Source organism: Mustelus asterias, chromosome 5, assembly GCF_964213995.1.
Source record: "Mustelus asterias chromosome 5, sMusAst1.hap1.1, whole genome shotgun sequence".
Taxonomy (NCBI): Eukaryota; Metazoa; Chordata; class Chondrichthyes; order Carcharhiniformes; family Triakidae; genus Mustelus; species Mustelus asterias.
This window is the reverse complement of record NC_135805.1, coordinates 9355633-9369464: the sequence shown is the minus strand read 5'-3', so window position 1 is coordinate 9369464 and position 13832 is coordinate 9355633. Positions and strand designations below refer to the sequence as shown.

The window sequence follows — 13832 nt, the reverse complement described above, 5'->3', positions numbered from 1 at the left end:
GACAACACACCATCCTGGAGTAAGAACATAAGAACATAAGAAATAGGAGCAAGAGTAGGCCATCTAGCCCCTCGAGCCTGCCCCGCCATTCAAGAAGATCATGGCTGATCTGAAGTGAATCAGTTCCACTTACCCGCCTGCTCCCCATAACCCTTAATTCCCCTACCGATCAGCAATCCATCTATCCGTGACTTAAACATATTCAACAAGGTAGCCTCCACCACTTCAGTGGCAGAGAATTCCAGAGATTCACCACACTCAGAGAAGAAGTTCCTCCTCAACTCTGTCCTAAACTGACCCCCCTTTATTTTGAGGCTGTGTCCTCTAGTTCTGGTTTCCTTTCTAAGTGGAAAGAATCTCTCCACTTCTACCCTATCCAGCCCCTTCATTATCTTATGTGCCTCTATAAGATCACACCTCAGCCTTCTAAACTCCAATGAGTATAAACCTAATCTGTTCAATCTCTTCTCATAATCTACACCCCTCATCTCCGGTATCAAACTGGTGAACCTTCTCTGCACTCCCTCCAAGGCCAATATATCCTTTCGCAAGTAAGCAGACCAAAACTGCACACAGTATTCCAGCTGCGGCCTCACCAATGCCTTGTACAGATGCAGCAAGACTTCTCTGCTTTTATATTCTATCCCCCTCGCGATAAATGCCAACATCCCATTTGCCTTCTTGATCACCTTGATTACCTGCTGCACCTTAAATAATAATCCAATTTGCTATTATTTCTTCCAAATTGAATAACCTCGCATTTGTCAACGTTATACTCCAACTGCCAGATCCTCGCCCACTCACTCAGCCTATTCAAACTTCTCTGCAGACCTTCTGCTTCCTCCACGCAATTCACTTTCCCACTTATCTTCGTGTGCGGAACTTGGCTATCAGTTTCTACTCAGCGACTTTGCGCTGTCGTGTGTCGTGAAGGCCGCCTTGGAGAACGCTTACCTGAAGATCAGAGGCTGAATGCCCGTGACGGCTGAAGTGCTCCCCCACTGGAAGAGAACAGTCTTGCCACAGTGGACACACGCATCTCCATTAAGGACGGTCACCTCAGCACCTCACTGTACCGCAAGCCCACGGATAACCTCACGATGCTCCACTTCTCCAGCATCCACCCTAAACACGTTAAAGAAACCATCCCCTACAGGCAAGCCCTCCGTATACACAGGATCTGCTCGGATGAGGAGGATCGCAACAGACACCTCCAGACGCTGAAAGATGCCCTCATAAGAACAGGATATGGCGCTCGACTCATCGATCAACAGTTCCGACGCGCCACAGCGAAAAACCGCACCGACCTCCTCAGAAGACAAACACGGGACACGGTGGACAGAGTACCCTTCGTCGTCCAGTACTTCCCCGGAGTGGAGAAGCTACGGCATCTCCTCTGGAGCCTTCAACATGTCATTGATGAAGACGAACATCTCGTCAAGGCCATCCCCACACCCCCACTTCTTGCCTTCAAACAACCGCGCAACCTCAAACAGACCATTGTCCGCAGCAAACTACCCAGCCTTCAGGAGAACAGTGACCACGACACCACACAACCCTGCCACAGCAACCTCTGCATCGACACGGATGCCATCATCTCACGTGAGAACACCATCTACCAGGTACACGGTACCTACTCTTGTAACTCGGCCAATGTTGTCTACCTGATATGCTGCAGGAAAGGATGTCCCGAGGCATGGTACATCGGGGAAACCATGCAGACGCTACGACAACGGATGAATGAACACCGCTCGACAATCACCAGGCAAGACTGTTCTCTTCCTGTTGGGGAGCACTTCAGCAGTCACGGGAATTCAGCCTCTGATCTTCAGGTAAGCGTTCTCCAAGGCGGCCTTCACGACACACGACAGCGCAGAGTCGCTGAGCAGAGACTGATAGCCAAGTTCCGCACACATGAGGACGGCCTAAACCGGGATGTTGGATTTATGTCACATTATCAGTAACCCCCACAGCTTGCCTCCTGGACTTGCTGGCTATCCTGTCTGGAGACAATACACATCTCTTTAACCTGTGCTTAATGCTCCCTCCACCCACATTGTCTGTATCTTTAAGATCTGGTTGGATGTAGGGATTCACATTCTAATCAGTATTCTGTAACTTGATTTTGTGTCTCTGTGCCCTGTTTGAGAGCAGATTTCCACTCCATCTGATGAAGGAGCAGTGCTCCGAAAGCTAATGGTATTTGCTACCAAATAAACCTGTTGGACTTTAACCTGGTGTTGTTAAAATTCTTCCTGTATGCTCTGCAGTGCATCCACCTGCCGCTCTAACCAAACAATGCGGTCTGTGAGGAGCTGCAACTGGACACACTTCCTGCAGACAAAGTTGTCATGGAGACTAGATTGCTCCCTAATTTCCCACATCTGGCAGGAGGAGCATACCACTGTCCTAACTGCCATTATACAGGTAAAAGGATAAAAGAATCTCAACTCACCTCTCCCTTGCTTGTGGTCCTCCTAACAACTTTCCTTTTGGTGGGAGGGAGGGAGGGACTGCATGTCTGGGGTTTAACTGGCCCTTCACAGCAGCACCTCTACAAACCACCTTCTGGTCACCGTGACTGCACCTGTGCAAATGTCACCTGCAACCAACCAACCATCACCATCATCACTCTGCTACCCTCACCTGGCCAAGTGCCTTCACTCACAGTAGGAAGGTGTCCCCCGGAAACCCACCTTCTGATCACAGTGACTGCACCTATGCAAATGTTACCTGCAGCCGCCAATCACATTCACCGCTCTGCTGCCCTCACCTGGTCCTTTAATAATATGTAAAATAATTAAAATATATTCCCAACTCTCACCAGATTTTGCACCCGTGTCCCCGACCTTGCTGGTGTAAAATTGCCCCCATTATTTCTAATGGATTCTGCTAGAATTACCATAATGACCAGGAAGCATGAAGCTCGCTAATATATTTAAATTAATTTTATAAATTACCTGTGGCAGTTGTTTGGCGATGTCTCCTCCAACAAAGACAGCTTCCAGATAGATCCACAGATTTTGGACTAAAAGCCATTGTTCTATTATAGTTGTGCATGTTGTCAGATTATGTACCCAGATCTGAATATCCTTCTTGTAGTAAGTATTATACCTGTAGAAGAGAGTAATTTCAGAAGTCGATGCAATGCTGGTGGATTATAGGTCTCTTTTTAACACTTGAGCTTGAATTTAAATGGAATTATGGGAGAGACGTTACCACAGGTCAGGCACAAACAAAAAGGCAAACTATGTCTGCTTAAAATCAAAACCTAAAGTGCTGGAAAAACTCAGCTGGTCACACAGCATTTGAGGCAGAGGGGCGACCTGATAGAAGTTTATAAAATTATGATGGGCATAGATAAGGTGAACAGTTGGGAGCTTTTTCCCAGGGGAGAAATGACAATTACAAGGGGGCACAAGTTCAAGGTAAGAACGGAACAATCTCATTAGTGACAGACAGCATGGTTTTGTAAGAGGGAGGTCGTGCCTTACAAATTTGGTGGAGTTTTTTGAGGAAGTGACAAAAACGGTTGATGAAGGAAGGGCCGTGGATGTCGTCTATATGGATTTCAGTAAGGCATTTGACAAAGTCCCACATGGCAGGTTGGTTAAGAAGGTTAAGGCTCATGGGATACAAGGAGAAGTGGCTCGATGGGTGGAGAACTGGCTTGGCCATAGGAGACAGAGGGTAGTGGTCGAAGGGTCTTTTTCCGGCTGGAGGTCTGTGACCAGTGGTGTTCCGCAGGGCTCTGTACTGGGACCTCTGCTATTTGTGATATATATAAATGATTTGGAAGAAGGTGTAACTGGTGTAATCAGCAAGTTTGCGGATGACACAAAGATGGCTGGAATTGCGGATAGCGAAGAGCATTGTCGGGCAATACAGCAGGATATTGATAGGCTGGAAAATTGGGCAGAGAGGTGGCAGATGGAATTTAATCCGGATAAATGCGAAGTGATGCATTTTGGAAGAAATAATGTAGGGAGGAGTTATACAATAAATGGCAGAGTCATCAGGAGTATAGAAACACAGAGGGACCTAGGTGTGCAAGTCCACAAATCCTTGAAGGTGGCAACACAGGTGGAGAAGGTGGTGAAGAAGGCATATGGTATGCTTGCCTTTATAGGACGGGGTATAGAGTATAAAAGCTGGAGTCTGATGATGCAGCTGTATAGAACGCTGGTTAGGCCGCATTTGGAGTACTGCGTCCAGTTCTGGTCGCCGCACTACCAGAAGGACGTGGAGGCATTGGAGAGAGTGCAGAGAAGGTTTACCAGGATGTTGCCTGGTTTGGAGGGTCTTAGCTATGAGGAGAGATTGGGTAGACTGGGGTTGTTCTCCTTGGAAAGACGGAGAATGAGGGGAGATCTAATAGAGGTGTACAAGATTATGAAGGGTATAGATAGGGTGAACAGTGGGAAGCTTTTTCCCAGGTCGGAGGTGACGATCACGAGGGGTCACGGGCTCAAGCTGAGAGGGGCGAAGTATAACTCAGACATCAGAGGGACGTTTTTTACACAGAGGGTGGTGGGGGCCTGGAATGCGCTGCCAAGTAGGGTGGTGGAGGCAGGCACGCTGACATCGTTTAAGACTTACCTGGATAGTCACATGAGCAGCCTGGAAATGGAGGGATACAAACGATTGGTCTAGTTGGACCAAGGAGCGGCACGGGCTTGGAGGGCCGAAGGGCCTGTTTCCTGTGCTGTACTGTTCTTTGTTCTTTGTTCTTTGTTCTTTGTAAGGGGGGAAAGGTTCAATACAGATGTGAGGGGTAAGTATTTTACACAGAGGGTGGTGGCGGCCTGGAATGCACTGCCAAGTGAGGTTGTTGAGGCAGACATGTCAGTGACATTTAAGACTTATCTGGATAGACACATGAACAGACGGGGTATAGAGGGATACAAGCGGTTGGTCTAGAAAGGACAACATAATCAGTGCATACTTGGAGGGCCGAAGGGCCTGTTCCTGTGCTCTACTGTTCTTTGTTCTTTGAATAACCTCATATTTTCCACTTTATATTCTAGAATCATGTCTCACTGACACTAAGGGGCAATTTAGCATGGTCAATCCACCTAACCCGCACATCTTCTATCTGCCATGTTTTTGCCCATTCATTGTCCAAATTCTCCAGATGCATTACATCTTACTCATTCGCGAACTTAGAAATATTACACTTGGTCCCCATATCCAAATCATTGATATATATTGTGAACAGCTGAGGCCCAAGTGCTGATCCTTGTGGTACCCCATGAGTCATAGCCTGTTTATTCCTACTCTTCGTTTTCTGCCTCTTAGCCAATCCTTAATCCATGCCAGCATGGGGTCGGTTAGCTCAGTTGACTGGAAGACTGGTTAGTGATTCAGTATGTTGCCAACAGCGTGGGTACAATTCCCGTACCACCTGAGGTTATTCACGAAGGCCCGCCTTCTCAACCTTACCCCTTAGAACATAGAACATAGAACATTACAGCGCAGAACAGGCCCTTCGGCCCACGATGTTGCACCGACCAGTTAAAAAAAAACGTAGCAAGGCGTAGCAATCCTCAGGTTAAATCACTGCCAGTCAGCAATCTCCGTCAAAGGGGAGAGCAATCTTTGGTCATCTGGGACAATGCTGATTTTACCTTACATTTAATCCACGCCAGTATGTTGCCTTGGATCCCAAATGTTTTAACTCTGCTAATCAAACTCCTTTGTGGGTCTTTATCAAAAACCTGAACATTCAAATTTACTCCATCTATCGAATCTCCTCAGAGTGAGACACAGCGAGAGTGAGTGCGTATATTTGGGGAGTTTGGAACACATTGGGAACTGAATTGTTAATCTTTTGTTAAAAGGCTTTTAAAATTCAGTAGTTTAGTTCAAAGCTTAAAAAGATGGTTGACTTGACTCACTGAGTGAGTTAACTGTCAGTTACCTGAAGCCTGAATGGGGCTTCGATCAGTATTGATTACTGTTGAAGCATCACTAGTGTGTGACTCATCTCAGCTCACTTCAGCTCTACTTAAGAAGGAGACTGTTGGAATCACATTATCAGTATGATTCATGCACAAGCAGTTGGGAGGGAGCATATCCTGAGTGAGACAGCCAGAGACAGTGAGTGTATCTGGGAATTCAGTGCAGAGGAGAAAGAAGGGGCGGCATGGTGGCACCGTGGTTAGCACTGCTGTCGCACAGCACCAGAGACCCCGGGTTCTATTCCTGGTTTGGGTCACTGTTTGTGTGGAGTTTGCACATTCTCCCTGTGTCTGTGTTTCCTCCGGGTACTCCGGTTTCCTCCCACAGTCCAAAGATGTGCAGGTTAGGTGGATTGGCCATACAAAATTTCCCCTTCGTGTTAGGGGGATTAGCTAAGGTAAATGTATGGGGTTATGGGGATAGGGCCTGGGTAGGATTGTGGTCAGTGCAGACTCGATGGGCCGAATGGCCTTATTCTGCACTGTAAGATTCTATGATCAAAGCTTTTTTGCTTTCTAAATTTCTAATCTTCAGAAAACGGTCTTACCCTGCTGCAGGAGGAGAGACAACAAGGGAGAGAGCTGATTGGTAAGCAGTGGGTAAGTTGTTTTTCTTTAATTTAGAGCTATGTTAAAACTAGTTTGGCAGGGGGGGTGGGAACCAAAGCAAAGGTGAATTAACTGAAGGAGAACGAGAGAGTAGGGCCAGTAAGACTCAGAGAAAGAGCAGGCAAAGTATGGTTGCTAATCAAAGAAGGTCTGGTGAACTGACGTGCATTTGTTTCAATACGAGAAGTGTAAGAGGTAAGACAGATGAACTTAGAACTTGGATTAGTACTAGGAATGATGATGTTGTTGCCAATACAGAGACTTGGTTAAGGGAAGGACAGGATTGGCAGCTTAACATTCCAGGATACAGATGTTCAGGTGGGATAGAGGGGGATGTAAAAGGGGTGGGGGAGTTGCACTACTGGTTAAGGAGAATATCACAGCTGTACTGCGAGAGGACACCTCGGAGGACTCATACAGTGAGGCAATACGGGTAGAGCTCAGGAATAGGAAGGGTGTAGTCACAATATTGGGGGTTTACTATAGGCGGGAGATAGAGGAACAAATATGTAGGCAGATTTTGGCAAGGTGTAAAAGTAACAGGGTTGTTGTAGTGGGAGATTCTAACTTCCCCTATATTGACTGGGACTCACTTAGTGCTAGGGGCATGAATGGGGCAGAGTTTGTAAGGAACATCCAGGAGGGCTTCTTGAAACAGTATGTAGATAGTCCAACTAGGGAAGGGGCCATACTGGGCCTGGTATTGGGGAATGAGCCTGGCCAGGTGGTCAATGCTTCAGCAGGGGAGCAGTCTGGGAACAGTGACCACAATTCAGTAAGCTTTAAGGTACTGATGGATAAAGATAAGTGTAGTCCTCAAGTGAAGGTGCTAAATTGGGGAAGGCTAATTACAACAATATTAGGCAGGAACTGAGACTAGATTGGGAACAGATGTTTGCGGGCAAATCAACATCTGGCATGTGGGAGGCTTTCAAGTGTAAGTTGATAGGAATTCAGGACCGGCACATTCCTGTAAGGATGAAGGATAAGTATGGCAAGTTTTGGGAACCTTGGATAACGAGAGATATTGTGAGCCTAGTCAGAGAGAAAAAGGAAGCATTCATCAAGGCTGGGAGGCTGGGAACACACAAAGCAAGTGTGGGATACAAGGGAAGTAGAAATAAACTTAAGCAAGGAGTAAGGAGGGCTAAAAGGGGTCACAAAAAGTCATTGGCCAGCAGGATTAAGGAAAATCCCAAGGCTTTTTATTCATATATAAAGAGCAAGAGGGTAGCCAGGGAGAGGGTTGGCCCACTCAAGGACAGGGGAGGGAATCTATGCGTGGAGCCAGTGGAGATGGGCGAGGTATTAAATGAGTACTTTGCATCAGTATTCACCAAAGAAAAGGACTTGGCGAATGATGAGTCTCGGAAAGTGTGTGCAGATAGTTTGAGTCATGTTGAGATCAAAAAGGAGGTGGTATTGGGGGTCTTGAGAAACATTAAGGTAGACTAGTGACCAGGGCCTGATGGGATATACCCCAGAATACTGAGAGAGGCAAGGGAGGAAATTGTTGGGGCCTTGGGAGAAATCTTTGTATCCTCACTGGCTACAGGTGAGATGATGTGGAGATGCCGGCGTTGGACTGGGGTACCAGAGGATTGGAGAATAGCCAATGTTGTTCCTTTGTTTAAGAAGGGTAGCAAGGATAATCCAGGTAATTACAGCCCAGTGAGCCTGAGGTCAGTGGTAGGGAAATTATTGCAGAGGGCTCTTTGAGACAGGACTTATTCCCACTTGGAAATAAGTGGATGTATTAGCGAGAGGCAACATGGTTTTGTGAAGGGGAGGTCGTGTCTCACTAACTTGGTTGAGTTTTTCGAGGAAGTAACGAAGATGATTGATGAGGCTAGGGCAGTGGATATTGTCTACATGGACCTCAGTAAGGCCTTTGACAAGGTCCCTCATGGCAGACTAGTACAGAAGCTGAAGTCGTACAGGATCAGAGGTGAGCTGGCAAGATGGATAGACATAAGACCATAAGACCATAAGACATAGGAGCGGAAGTAAGGCCATTCGGCCCATCGAGTCCACTCCACCATTCAATCATGGTTGATTTCAACTCCATTTACCCGCTCTCTCCCCATAGCCCTTAATTCCTCGAGAAATCAAGAATTTATCAATTTCTGTCTTGAAGACGCTCAACGTCTCGGCCTCCACAGCCCTCTGTGGCAATGAATTCCACAGACCCACCACTCTCTGGCTGAAGAAATTTCTCCTCATCTCTGTTCTAAAGTGACTCCCTTTTATTCTAAGGCTGTGCCCCCGCGACCTAGTCTCCCCTGTTAATGGAAACAACTTCCCTACGTCCATCCTATCTAAGCCGTTCATTATCTTGTAAGTTTCTATCAGATCTCCCCTCAACCTCCTAAACTCCAATGAATATAATCCCACGATCCTCAGACGTTCATCGTATGTCAGGCCTACCATTCCTGGGATCATCCGTGTGAATCTCCGCTGGACCCGCTCCAGTGCCAGTATGTCCTTCCTGAGGTGTGGGGCCCAAAATTGCTCACAGTACTCCAAATGGGGCCTAACCAGTGCTCTATAAAGCCTCAGAAGTACATCCCTGCTTTTGTATTCCAAGCCTCTTGAGATAAATGACAACATTACATTTGCTTTCTTAATTACGGACTCAACCTGCAAGTTTACCTCTAGAGAATCCTGGACTAGGACTCCCAAGTCCCTTTGCACTTTAGCATTATGAATTTTGTCACCGTTTAGAAAATAGTCCATGCCTCTATTCTTTTTTCCAAAGTGTACGACCTCGCACTTGCCCACGTTGAATTTCATCAGCCACTTCTTGGACCACTCTCCTAAACTGTCTAAATCTTTCTGCAGCCTCCCCACCTCCTCAATACTACCTGCCCCTCCACCTATCTTTGTATCATCGGCAAACTTGGCCAGAATGCTCCCAGTCCCGTCATCTAGATCGTTAATATATAAAGAGAACAGCTGTGGCCCCAACACTGAACCCTGCGGGACACCACTTGTCACCGGTTGCCATTCTGAGAAAGAACCTTTTATCCCAACTCTCTGCCTTCTGTCTGACAGCCAATCGTCAATCCATGTTAGTACCTTGCCTCGAATACCATGGGCCCTTATTTTACTCAGCAGTCTCCCGTGAGGCACCTTGTCAAAGGCCTTTTGGAAGTCAAGATAGATAACATCCATTGGCTCTCCTTGGTCTAACCTATTTGTTATCTCTTCAAAGAACTCTAACAGGTTTGTCAGGCACGACCTCCCCTTACTAAATCCATGCTGACTTGTCTTAATCCGACCCTGCACTTCCAAGAATTTAGACATGTCTCGGTCATAGAAGGCAGAGGAGAGGGTAGCAGTGAAAGGGTACGTTTCTGAATGGAGGGCTGTGACAAGTGGCGTTCCTCAGGGTTCAGTGCTGAAATTTTGCTGTTTGTAACATATATAAATGATTTGGAGGAAAATGTAACTGGTTTGACGACACAAAGGTTGGTGGATTTGGGGATAGTGATGAGGACCATCAGAGGATACAGCAGGATATAGATCGGTTGAAGACTTGGGCGGAGAGATGGCTGATGGAGTTTAATCCGGACAAACGTGAGGTAATGCATTTTGGAAGGTCTAATTCAGATAGGAAATATACAGTAAATGGCCAAACCCTTAAGAGTATTGATAGGCAAAGGGATCTGGGTATACAGGTACACAGGTCATTGAAAGTGGAGAAGGTAGTCAAGAAGGCATACAGCATGCTTGCCTTCATCGGCCAGGGCATTGAGTTTAAAAATTGGCAAGTCATGTTGCAGCTTTATAGAACCTTAGTTAGGCTGCACTTGGAATATAGTGTTCAATTTTGGTCGCCACACTACCAGAAGGGTGTGGAGGCTTTGGAGAGGGTACAGAAAAGATTTACCAGGATGTTGCCTGTTATGGAGGGCATTAACTATGAGGAGATGTTGGAGAAACTTGGTTTGTTCTCACTGGAGTGACAGGTTGAGGGGCGACCTGATAGAAGTCTGCAATCTCAGGATTGCTGCCTGTGCCATGGGAAGGTGAGGACAGAAATGGAGTGAGGTGGAGGATGAATGTGTGGCTGAGGGACTGGTGCAGGGGGCAGGGATTCAGGTTCCTGGACCATTGGGACCTCTTCAGGGGTAGGTGTGACCTGCACACAAAAAACGGGTGGCACTTGAATCCCAGGGGGACCAATGTCCTGGCGGGAAGGTTGGCTAAGGCTACTGGGGAGAATTTAAACTAGATAGGTTGGGGGGAGGGGATCGAGATGAGGTGACTGGGAGCAAGGAAGTTAGCTCGCAAACAGAGAAGGGTTATAGACAGTATAAGAGGGAGGAGGTTAATAACATTTCAACAATTCGGGTCCAGATAAAAGCTGGAATAAGGACACTTTGCCTGAATGCACGAAGCATTCGGAACAAAGTAAATGAGTTGATGGCACAAATCAGCACAAATGGGTATGATCTAGTGGCCATTACAGAAACATGGTTACAGGGTGACCAGGACTGGGAAATGAATATCCAGGGGTACCAGGCATTTAGGAAGGATAGACAGGATGGAAAAGGTGGTGGGGTAGCTCTGTTAATAAAGGATAATATCAGGGTAGTAGTGAGGGACGACATAGGCTCTAAGGAGCAAAACGTGGAATCATTATGGGTGGAGATAAGGAACAGTATGGGGAGAAAGACACTAGTAGGCCCCCAAATAATAATGTTGAGGTGGGGAGGGCTATAAACAAACAAATAATGGATGCGTGCAAAAACAGAACGGCAATAATAATGGGGGATTTTAACCTGCATATTGATTGGCTGACTCAAGTTGGACGTGGTGGGATGGAGGAAGAGTTCTTAGAATGCTGTCGGGATAGTTTCCTTGAACAGTATGTTACAGAACCTACGAGGGAACGAGTTATCTTAGATCTGGTAATGTGTAACGAGACAGGTAGAATTAAGGATCTTCTTGTGAAGGACCCTCGAGGGTCGAGTGATCACAATCTGGTCGAATTTCTGGTGCCGATGGAGGGGGAGAAAGTAGGGTCCCAAACCAATGTCCTCTGCTTGAACAGAGGGGAGTACGATAGGATGAGGGCTGAATTGGCTAGGGTGGACTGGGAGAGCAGACTGGTAGGTAGGACAGCTGAGGAACAATCGAGGATTTTTAAGGAGATCTTTTTCAGTACTCAGCAAAAATATATTCTGGTGATAAAGAAGGTCTGTAAGAAAAGGGATAGCCAGCCGTGGATAACAAAGGAAATAAAGAAGAGTATTAAATTAAAAGCCGATGCATACAGAGTGGCCAAAAATAGTGGAGACTTAGAAGATTGGGAAAGCTTTAAAAAACAACAAAGAATGACTAAGAAAGTGATAAAGAAAGGAAAGATAGATTATGAAACTAAACTAGCTCTTAACATAAAAAATAAGAGTAAAAGTTTTTACAAATATATAAAAAGGAATAGAGTGGCTAGAGTGAATGTTGGACCCTTGGAGGACGAGAGGGGGGGTTTAATAGTGGAAAACGAGGAAATGGCTGAGACTTTAAATAAGTTCTTTGTGTCAGTCTTCACGGTGGAAGACACAAATAGTTTACCGAATATTAACGATCGAGTGTTGGTAGGAGGAGAGGTACTCAATACAATTATTGTTACTAGAGAGGCAGTGCTTGGTAGACTAACGGGACTGAAGGTGGACAAGTCCCCGGGCCCGGATGGAATGCATCCCAGGGTACTGAAAGAAATGTCAGAGGTAATAGCGGATGCGTTAGTGGTTATTGATCAAAATTCACTGGACTCTGGGGTAGTGCCAGCTGATTGGAAAACGGCTTTGTTACGCCGCTGTTTAAAAAAGGAAGTAGACAAAAGGCGGGTAACTGCAGGCCGGTTAGCTTAATGTCTGTAGTTGGGAAAATGCTGGAATCCATCATTAAAGAAGAAATAGCAGGCCATCTGGATAAGAATGGTACGATCAAGCAGACGCAGCATGGATTCATGAGCGGAAAGTCGTGTTTGACGAACTTACTGGAATTTTATGAAGATGTGACGAGTGTGGTTGACGGAGGGGAACCGGTGGATGCGGTGTTTTTGAATTTCCAAAAGGCATTCGATAAGGTGCCTCACAATAGGTTGCTGCAGAAGATTGGGGCACACGGAGTTGAGCGTAGGGTGTTAGCGTGGATTGGGGATTGGCTATCCAACAGGAAGCAGAGAGTTGGAATAAATGGGTGCTTTTCTGGTTGGCAGATGGTGACTAGTGGCGTGCTGCAGGGATCGGTACTGGGGCCTCAACTGTTTACTATTTACATAGATGATCTGGAGGAGGGGACTGAGTGTAGGGTAACAAAGTTTGCTGACGACACGAAGATAAGTGGGAAAGTGAATTGCGTGGAGGAAGCGGAAGGTCTGCAGAGAGATTTGAATAGGCTGAGTAAGTGGGCGAGGATCTGGCAGATGGAGTATAACATTGGCAAATGCGAGGATATTCACTTTGGAAGAAATAATAGCAAATTGGATTGTTATTTAAATGGAAAAAAATTACAACATGCTACTGTGCAAAGGGACTTGGGGATCCTTGTGCATGAGTTGCAAAAACTCAGTCTGCAAGTACAACAGGTGATCAAGAAGGCAAATGGGATGTTGGCATTTATCGCGAGGGGGATAGAATATAAAAGCAGAGAAGTCTTGCTGCATCTGTACAGGGCATTGGTGAGGCTGCAGCTGGAATACTGTGTGCAGTTTTGGTCCGCTTACTTGAGAAAGGATATATTGGCCTTGGAGGGAGTGCAGAGAAGGTTCACCAGTTTGATACCGGAGATGAGGGGTGTAGATTATGAGAAGAGATTGAACAGATTAGGTTTATACTCATTGGAGTTTAGAAGGCTGAGGTGTGATCTTATAGAGGCATATAAGATAATGAAGGGGCTGGATAGGGTAGAAGTGGAGAGATTCTTTCCACTTAGAAAGGAAACCAGAACTAGAGGACACAGCCTCAAAATAAAGGGGGGTCAGTTTAGGACAGAGTTGAGGAGGAACTTCTTCTCTCAGAGAGTGGTGAATCTCTGGAATTCTCTGCCCACTGAAGTGGTGGAGGCTCCCTCGTTGAATATGTTTAAGTCACGGATAGATGGATTGCTGATCGGTAGGGGAATTAAGGGTTATGGGGAGCAGGCGGGTAAGTGGAACTGATTCACTTCAGATCAGCCATGATCTTCTTGAATGGCGGGGCAGGCTCAAGGGGCTAGATGGCCTACTCCTGCTCCTATTTCTTATCTTCTTAT

General features: G+C 46.3%; 1 protein-coding gene across 1 annotated transcript in view; it reads right to left on the bottom strand.

The window, feature by feature from the left end:
* LOC144493945 (dynein axonemal heavy chain 8-like) overlaps positions 1-13832 on the bottom strand; it is a 1745965-nt gene that overhangs the window by 643871 nt on the left and 1088262 nt on the right. The window contains exon 40 of the mRNA XM_078213522.1: positions 2961-3114. Coding sequence (XP_078069648.1) covers positions 2961-3114 — 154 coding nt within the window. The remainder of the gene's footprint in view (positions 1-2960; positions 3115-13832) is intronic.